The sequence below is a fragment of the Carlito syrichta genome, unplaced genomic scaffold (assembly GCF_000164805.1).
Source record: "Carlito syrichta isolate Samal-C Ts95f unplaced genomic scaffold, Tarsius_syrichta-2.0.1 Scaffold170032, whole genome shotgun sequence".
NCBI lineage: Eukaryota > Metazoa > Chordata > Mammalia > Primates > Tarsiidae > Carlito > Carlito syrichta.
The window spans coordinates 258,086-267,433 of NW_007114128.1; the positions used below are offsets into that span (position 1 = coordinate 258,086).

At 52.8% G+C, this 9,348-nt stretch overlaps 1 protein-coding gene across 3 annotated transcripts in view; it reads left to right on the forward strand.

Annotated features, from left to right (window-relative positions):
* The window catches only part of UBE2H (ubiquitin conjugating enzyme E2 H), a 96,052-nt gene extending 89,449 nt beyond the window's left edge, over positions 1 to 6,603 (forward strand). For all 3 annotated transcript variants that reach the window (XM_021709274.1, XM_008051357.1, XM_021709275.1), the window contains 2 exons: positions 591 to 719; positions 4,427 to 6,603. In XM_021709274.1, coding sequence (XP_021564949.1) covers positions 591 to 719; positions 4,427 to 4,551 — 254 coding nt within the window. In that variant the 3' untranslated portion in view covers positions 4,552 to 6,603. The remainder of the gene's footprint in view (positions 1 to 590; positions 720 to 4,426) is intronic.
* Positions 6,604 to 9,348: the final 2,745 nt, after the last annotated feature.

Below are 9,348 nucleotides of genomic sequence, written 5' to 3' on the forward strand. Positions count from 1 at the left end.
GGATTCGGCGATCCTTCCGCCTCAGCCTTCCAAGTAGCCGGAATTACAGGCACACCCTACCACGCCTGGCTAATTTTTGATTTATTGTAGAGATGAGGTCTCACCAAGTTGCCCAGGTGGGTCTCGAACCCGCAGGCTCAGGCAATCCACTCACCTCAGCCTCCCAAAGCGTGGGGATTACAGGTTGAACCACCGAGCCTGGCCTAATTTTTTATTTATTGTAGAGACGAGGTCTCGCCAAGTTGCCCGAGCTGGTCTTGAACCCGCAGGCTCAGGCAATCCACTCACCTCAGCCTCCCAAAGTGCTGGGATTACAGGCTGAGCCACTGAGCCCAGCCAAAAATTGCCTTTCAAAGCGAATATCAGGTCTAGCCATCTGACTCTTCAAATTCAAAGTAAAATTTTAAGCTTTTACAATGGGCATGGAAATGCATGCGGAGCAGCAGTTACCTGTGACAGAGCCCGTGTTTCTGGAAAGCTGCCCGTGTAGCTCAGGGTCTAAGAAGGGGGCGGTTCTACCTGCGGGATTCAGGTGAGTGCCAGGTGAGCCTGCCCATCACAGGCGTGACGCGCTTCTGTCTGTCTTCTAGATCTCACCAACATCTTCGAGTCCTTCCTGCCCCAGCTGCTGGCCTACCCTAACCCCATCGACCCTCTCAACGGCGACGCTGCGGCCATGTACCTCCACCGACCGGAAGAGTACAAACAGAAAATTAAAGGTGAGGGCAGAATCCACCTGAAGGGGGGAGCGCCCAGCCCTCGGGGTTGGGTCGTGAAGCGTCCGCCTTCAGTTACTCAGGCCCTCTTGGGACCCTGTGGGGTGAAACAATGCTCCAGCTGCCAGTGCCAGGGGTGGTTCCGTCGCTCATCCTGTGGGGTTGACTCCCGTCTGCCCACCCCTAAGGCAGTTGCCGTGCTGGTGGAACACGAGCTTCCCGTAGGGGAGCTTGCGAAGGAACCCCATGGCCCCACAGGGTTCACCGGTGGACGGTCCTTCTACCTCCATGTGCGTTTGATGGCCTTCATAGTGAAAAGTACAGATCCATAAAGCTCCATCGGGAAGATGAGGAATTCAGTGCTCGTGAAGCACCCTGCTCTCCCTGACCAGTGGCAGGTGGTAATGTCTGCCCCGGTTTTTGAGCACAGCTTACCATCTGCACAGCGGTTGAAAATGCCAGCTTCCTCAGACAAGTGCCTCTGAGGTACACCTGCAGGAGACGGTGGGGACAGCATCCAGGAGAGCCATGGTCTGCAGGCCCTCACTCTGACATGGCGGGAATGAGGCCTAGGGAGCATCTGGGCTCTTGGTCGCACAATAGTGCTCCCTGCTTTGGTCTTCCCATCCTTCCCAGGTCTCTGCAGGGTATTGTCTGGAGCATTTGTTGAGCTAAAGTAGAAGTAAATTTACTTAGGTCTCAAGTGCTTTGTAAATTAATATCTAATTTATCAGGTAGCAGAATGTCACACATATTTCAAGGAAAAGGCAGTTCATTTCAGTCAGGTAAAATCAAGACAAGTTCTGAGACTTGTCTGCAGGCCACAGATAGCTTGGTGCAGGGTGCATTTGTATGGTTCTTAGACTCATTATGTCTCAGCAGTTTAGCACTAGCCTGTTCCAGCACACATTTGCTGTAGTCCCGGTCACAAAGGGAGCCCAGCCCACACGTATCTTAGGATGGCTTGCTCAGCATGGCTTCCGGGTACGGTGATGTTGGCAATCGTTACCTTCTTTGGTAGTCTGAGGAGACCGTGACCCCCAGGCCCGAGCACACCTGCTTCTGCTGTGTCTTTGTCTATCTGCCTGTTGCCTGGTCCTTGTTCCCAACTACGGGAAGTAAGAGATGTCCTGCCGTGTTTTTCAGACCCACTGCCCCATGCAGCTTGTGGCCCCGCTGTCCCTGCCCCAGCACATCCTGGCTTCCTGCCCCACCGACCGACCAGGCCTCTGCCCCATGGGCTCCTGCTGAGTGTGCCGTAGCTTCCTTTCATTTCCAGGATTCCCTCCTCACCTTGAGCTTCTTGAATCTAGTTCACTTCCCGCCTCTGCAGCCTCACTTCTTCCTGGTCCTGTGGGCCCTCCCCGAACCCCCCTTCTTGAACCTTTCTGCGGCTTGGCATTGCGCCCCCCCTTCTGAATCCTCTTCTCATCCCAGGTCCTGAATGTGACCATCCTCTTGGGGCCTGAGCCTTGGCCCCCTCTCCTCCTCACCTACCACTTGGGGTACTTTTCGCCTCTCCCAGCTACAGGTAGATGATTCCAGATACGTGTGTCCAGGCCTGAGCGCCCCAGCTGCCTCCTGGACGTGTCCATCGTGTGACATTACCACAAACAGCGTACCCGACAACACAGGGAAAGCGTGCACCCTTCTAGCCTGAACATGATCGGCATTCATGCTTAACTGGGGCTGCCTCACCGTGCACATTTAACATGTGTTTACATCTGGGCAGCCTGTGGAGCTGGGCGCTGTAGGCACTGGCTCAAGCTGCCGCCTCCTTCCTGCTCAGAGCCCTTTGCCGGATGGCATCTCAGCTTGCCGCCCAAGGCTCTCTGGCACCAAGTTGACTCTACAAATTTGCCTTTACTCCTCTTTTATTTTCTTTTTTTAAACTTATCTTTTATTTTTATTATTGAATGGGGAGCAGAACAAGGGAGATTTGGCTAGAGGGAAACCTTCAAGTGACAGCCTGTTCAGAGAGAAGAGACCAAGCATTCCATTTTGGACTAGATTTAGTGGGTGAGATGGAACCACGGAAGTGTTTTTCTGTTTTTAGTTTTGATTTTTAATTTTTGCTAGAGGTGGGATCTCACTGTATTGCCCATGCTGATCTCCAGCTCCTGGCTTCAAGTGGTTCTCCTGCCTCAGACTCCCAAAGTGCTGGGATTCCAGGTGTGAGCCACCACATACTGCCCTTTTACTCTTAAAGCATTAATGTGTGACAGTCAAGTTTCAGACTTACAGGAAAACAGAATACCACATACCTACCATCTAGCTGAAGCAAAACCTTTACATTTTGCCTTGATTTACTTTACTTGTTTTTTCTGAAGAAAGAAAACAAGTATAGTTCTCTCTCAATGTTTTTAACATCCCAACTGCTTGCTCTTGGCAAGACAAAACCTTTCCCCGAAACAGCCTCTCCCAGGCCTCAGGTGGCAGAACTCGGGGTCAGTGGTGGGGACTGCCTGGGTCCTGGCTGGCTCCTTCCTGGGCTGCCTCCCTGGGCACTCTGCCACTCCTGCCTTCCTCCCACTCCATTCCTTCCCCCTCTCTGGCAACCTTGTCCTTTGTTTCTCTGGTCAGTGCTCACTGGGCACGTGTGTCCTTGAATACCCTGGTATCGAATGATAGTGTCGGGAAACAGTGTCAGTGTGCAGCAGCGAGACAGCCTGCGCAAGAGTGGAAATAAAACTTTCAAGGCTTTAAGACACATTTTCCCACTCCAGAATGCAATCCCAGTCAGCTCCTACCTAGTCCTGGGCTTCTGTAACCTCTTTATCTCAGCGTTCACTTTTGTTCCAGTGAATGTGACGAACTCTAAGTCACAGGTCTGAAAATTTCTGCACAGGGCCTGACCCTGTCATGCTCTTTAACGCATTCTGAGCTGGAGCCTGTGTGAGAGGTTGGCCTATGGCGGGCACACCTGGCCGTGCTCCTCCTTTCTCTTTCAGTTGCCGTCGGGCCTGCAGCTCCGTAGGGGAGAACGAAGCCTGAGAATGTGTTTCTGTCCGGCCTACACTCTGAATGGGTTTCTAGCTGCCTGTCTTTTCCTGTTGTGTGGAAGCTGATTGCTTGAGGACAGTGTGCACTGAGAGTTTCTAGGAAGTGTTTCTTCAGCAGTCTGCACTTTTTGTAAGCCAGTGCATCCAACCAGGGCTGTGGCAGCTCCCACCTGTCTGCAGGTGAAGAATACCTGGTGAAAGCGCTCACAGGCCATGGCTCCTGGAGCGGCTCTTGCCCACATGTCTTGAGCGTTGCTTTTTTGCAGCTGCTTCCCACCTGACGGGCAGGATCTCCTGAGACTAAAATATTTTCCTAAAATAATAGACCCGGGCTGACTGGAATTATATAACTGCAAATCTAGAAATGACAGGGGATTCCCTTGGAAATTACTATGGAATTGTGACTAGTCCTGCTCCATCTTGAAGCAAAGGTGAACAGAAAGTGTGGGGTCCCATCGTCCCCGTCCCTCAGTGCCCTGGGCTGGGGCAGTGTGTTCCTGCCCCTGCAGGCCAAGCCCTCCATCTTAGTCTTCCCCATCACCCCTCTCCTCAGGGGTGAAATGCAGAAGCTTCCAAAGAAGTCTCCCTGGGGGCTCCCCTGCCTCTAGGGACCCAATGGCTGTCATCTTGGTCACTCTGGCCTGCAAGGCACCGGTGAGCCCCGGGTCCCAGGCCTGGCCACTCACCGCCTGTCTCTCTCCCCTGCAGAGTACATCCAGAAGTACGCCACGGAGGAGGCACTGAAGGAGCAGGAGGAGGGCACCGGGGACAGCTCGTCGGAGAGCTCCATGTCCGACTTCTCGGAAGATGAGGCCCAGGACATGGAGTTGTAGTGGACACAGCTCCTGCTTTCAGAAAGACTCTTACTTCCTAACCATGAGAAGCAGACTATAATATTCATATTTAAACAAAGCAATTTTTTTTATTACTAAACAAGGTTTTTATGGATAATAGCATTGAGATATATATATGATATATCACCCTTAGATCTCGATTCTCGGTCATTTCCCAGCCTGAGGTGCACAGCACCGTCCACATTCCGTTGGTAGCAACAGGCGGGCCGAATGCGCGCGTCCAGGGGTCCGTAGCCCGGTCAGCTCCCGAGCCGCCAAGAAACGGCCGCTCCGGCAGGGAGACGTAAGAACAAGAGGAAAAGGCTGCTGCTTGTATTGATGGTCCCAAAGAAACGAACCAGGCCGGCCAGCTCCTGGATGTGAAGGCAGAATAGTGCTTTTTCAAAATGGAGGGAGAAAATCGGGGAGCAGAGGCCTGGCAGGGCGTGTTAGAGGCAGCCACACCAGAACCGGCGCTCCTTCCTGTGTGGCCTAGGTGGCCCCGTTTCTGTGGAGTGACAGTGTAAGACAGGGAGCTGACTGGAGCGTGGCCACCTAAAGCGATTCTTAGACGGGATTCTGGGTTCGTTTTCATATGCCTCTTCCTGCCCGTCACACTCCCCAGCCTCAGCTCAGAGTTCTGTGGAGAGCCCTGGGGAAGTGTTTTCTAGCCTGATTGTTGTTCTTGGGGTGCAGCTTGTAATCCAGACCTGTTTTTGTGAGGCCAGGGTGGGGAGAAGTGACCGGGAGATGCTTCCTCTCATCCCAGACGCGCAAAGCCCCATCCCTATGCCAGTGCTGGCCAGGTTGAGACCGCCACCCTGGACTAAGAGCTTTAACATGAGGGCTGTGTTGTGGGGGGATTTTTGGGGGGTGTGTGTGTGAATTGTGCTTAGACAGGTTGCAGATTTTGTCGCCTGCCAAGAGGCAACCTCCTCCTGGCGGGCAGCTCACGCCTTAGAGCCTGAGAGGAGGCTGCCTGCAGGACTGGCGTTTTGTACGGCTTTGTTTTCTGGTTTTCGGCTGCTCTTGGCAGCAGCCTGGTCATCATCTGCTTGCGGGAGTGGGAAAAGGGTATTTTAGACCCAGTGTGTTCTAAATTTGAAATGAATAATAAGTGGAACAAATAAAGGTTCTTGTACCCAAAGTGACTCTGTGGGAAAAACAAACACAGCTTTTTTCAGAGTGACTGAACAGGACGGAGGGATTCAGAAATACCATGTAGGGGGACAGGTCCTGAAGGAAGGCATTGCCTCTCCTGAGGACGCTGAGAGGAATCGGACAGGTGACAGTGCCTTCCAAGCACACGTCCGCTCAGCTGACCAGATGTCAGGGTGTCGCCTGCTGTGTGGGGAGGGTCTGGGGAAGTTTTAGATACGGCTCTGTGTGGGTGGTTTTTCTTTTTCTTTTTCTTTTTCTTTTTTTTTTTTGTCATAACCAATAGGATGATAGCATAATTAGCCAATCCTAAAACCTCCTAAAGACAATTTTTGAACATCCCCCGGGATAATTTTTCTTTCTGATGTGTGTTTTTAGTTTAGAAGTGCTATAGTCCACAAGGTTTAAGTAAGTGAGGTTGGATCATACCCTATCTTTTTTTATTCAAAAAGCACAATCAATCTTTCCTTTGAAAATCTATATAAAGTACAACTTGCTTTTAGCATGATTATTTTTCCTAAATAAAATGACAAAGATTTACTTATTTTATGTTAATTACGGGCATGAAGCAAAAGGTTTTCTTTTAAAAAATAAAAAAGTGCAGTTACGTAGGGCTGTGGTTAGTTAAGCGTTCTGAGTTCTCTCTCTAGCATCCGTGGCTCGTCGGGAGGGTAGGATTAACTTAACATGTACTGGTGTCCTTTCACTCTTACCTAGCACGCGGCTTCTCATTGCTTGGGGGCGGGGTCGCTGGCACTGTCTAACCCGCTTCCTGCTGACTTGCAGTTCGCTTGTGCTGTAACGTTTATTGTAGGTGCTATGTAGGGTAGGCTTCAAGTGCTGGGTGGTGATTTGAGTTCAAACAATAAAAAATTGTATTTTTTCAATATTGTATAAACAATAGTGTTCTAATTACCTTTCAAAAAAAATAATGTCCAGATAAGAATTACTTTTCATCTTGTCAAAAAACCTAGCTGAGCCCGGCTTCGGGAAGGCCATGTTTCCCTAAGGACAAGCCATCAGCTTCCCTCTGATGGGCTCCGGCCTGAGCAGGGGTACAGACCTCCCAGGAGCCCCATAGAGGGAGGTTGCAGGAGGTGAGCAGATCTGAGAGCGGCCGCAGAGAGAGAGAGAGTGTGTGTGTCTGTGCGTCCATCCTGTCCCCTAAACCTGTGTGATGGCATGTGACAAGGCTGGGTCCGTCCATCTGTCCTGTCCTCAGCATGTGTGATGAGGTGGTATCCTTCCGTCCTGTCCCCCTAGCCTGTGTGATATGTGACAAGGCTGCGTCTACCTGTCCTGCCCCCCAGTCTGTGATGACATGTGACAGGGCTGTGACCATCCATCCATCCTGTCCCCAGTCTGTGTGATGACGTGATGAGACTTCTCTGTTAGCACCGGAAGCTCTGGTAACTGCCGCCCTGATCCCACTATCACCCCCATTCTGTGCAGGTCTGTCCTTTCTGGGCACTACCTGGGGCCCGGGCATATTTGGGCGATGGGGGAGGGGGGAGGGGGGCTTTTCCTCTCCCCTGGGAAACTGACTTGATAGACTGAAAAGTGCCTTCCAGGCTCCCGGGAGAGGTTGAAGTAAGACCAGGCGTGTGCGTTCCGAAGCCTCTGGAAGGAGGCCTGGCCATGAACCTAAGAACTTGGCTTCCAAGTAATAGATGGTGGAGTAAGTCTGGTGCAGGGGGTGCTTTGACACCAGACCCTCCCAAGCTGTCCGAGCCTGTCCCTTCCTGACGCTTAGAGGAGCGTCCGGAGCTGTGGGCAGAGGCTGCACATCCTAGATCTGGCGGTGGCTGGTCAGAGCCGCTTTCGCCGTCTCCCTCCCTGCATGCACAACACTTGGAGTTCTCCAGACCCCGACAAGCCAGGCAGCCCCCAGTGCTGCTGGTGGGTCACAGGCTCACCGGGCACTTGGGCCTTTTGGTCATCAGTGTTGTCACCATCCTTGAGGCCACAGTGCAGTTTCAGCCAGCATTCGACACTGGTGAAACAGTGGTCAGAAGCTGCCAGAGTGTCTTCAGACCCAACATTTTTCGTCCACTTCCAAAGCTGTCCTGATTGCCAGTGGCTGACATAAGCTCCTGAGCAGTGTCTCCCAGGAGGGGCGTCCCCTCCGAAGGCTCCCTGAAGCCCTAGGTGGCCTTCACCTGACACTTTCTCTGGATTCAGCCTCCCTCAAGAGTCCAGTCCCCCACGAGCCTCCATGGGCCTCCACGAGCCTCCATGGGCCTGCAAGTCCCTAGATGCTAAGTTCCAGGGAGTCAGTTGGATTTTAAACGGCCCGTGGCCCTTTTGTGTTTAGCAAAGTGAACGCCACTGACACAAATTAGCAAGAGGTTTATTTCTTCCACTTCCTCACCGGGTTCATAGCCTTGCTGAATGAAATCAGATCACATCTGGTTGGGTGCAGGGAATGGCCTTTCTTTGGACTTGGGATATCCTGTTCACGCCTTCCCTGGCCTCGAATCCTTGCGATCCCACCACGGACTGGAGGGAGCAGAGCCCCTTTGGGAAAGGGGTCAGCCCTCAGGGTGCGGGTTCTCCGCTGCCCCGAGGACGGCCTGGGCCTCTGGATCCAGCAGACACTTGGCTCAGCTGTGGGCATGGGAAGAGCTGGCCAGGATTTACCAATTGGTAACTTTCGCGTGACACTTGAAGAGAGAAAAGGGATTTGCCAGCCCTTCACTGAAGCCTAAGCTTTCTACTGCCCCCCACAGCCTCCCCTGCTTCCCCCTCCTTGCATTGTGATCTAGTGGGCAGTCTGTCAACAGGACAAATAGCTCCACTGACTATAACCTCTTAATAGTTGTGTATAGTGAAAGCTGTAAACTTTTTAAAATAAAATGCGTATATACCTTGGCAAATGGCTGGACCGTCATCACTAAGAACAGCCCTCCCAAGGACGCTCAGCCGTCTTCTAAAACGCCCTCCCATCCACCCGGCTCCTCTGAGCAGCAGACGGTGGCTTTTTTTGGCTGAGCTCTGACAAGGCAGATACTGGATTAGTTTGGGAAGGGAGTGTCACCTTCAGGCAGTAATAGCTCAGAGGCCTGTCCTTGTCCCTGGAACTCAGATGACCGCAGATAAACACTGCCACGAGACTCTTCCACGAGGCTTGAAAAGCCACCTTTTCAGCCAAACCCTAGCCCCAAGGTCCCCACCTGCTCCCATGCCCAGACCTGATCCCAGTCAACCCGTGCCGAGGTGCCCCTTGGCCTGGAGTCCAGGCAGCGCCACTTCCCGCTGGGGCGACGTGCTCAGCCGGCAGCCCTCTGCCAAGGACCAGCCTCGACTGCGAGTCGGGAGCGTGGGTTTGGGGTTTTGCTGGGAAGCCAGCCGACCATTGTTGGACCGGCATTGACTCCTTTGCAAAGCGTCCGCCCGTGGCGGCCACCAGGTGGCGATGCCGCCCAGCGAGTCTGGCGGAGACGGTTTTGTTCCAGGCCCTTAAGACAAAGGGAGTCGGTTTCCCCAGGTCATGTGCTCATCCCTCGTCTCGCTTCTGGTCACGCCTCACTCGTGCCCTCGGGCTCCTTCCTTCCCTGCATCCCGATGCTGGCTCAGGCTCACACCTGTCTGCCAACAGGAATGACGTCGCACCTGCTCCCTCCCCAGTGGCAGCTTGAC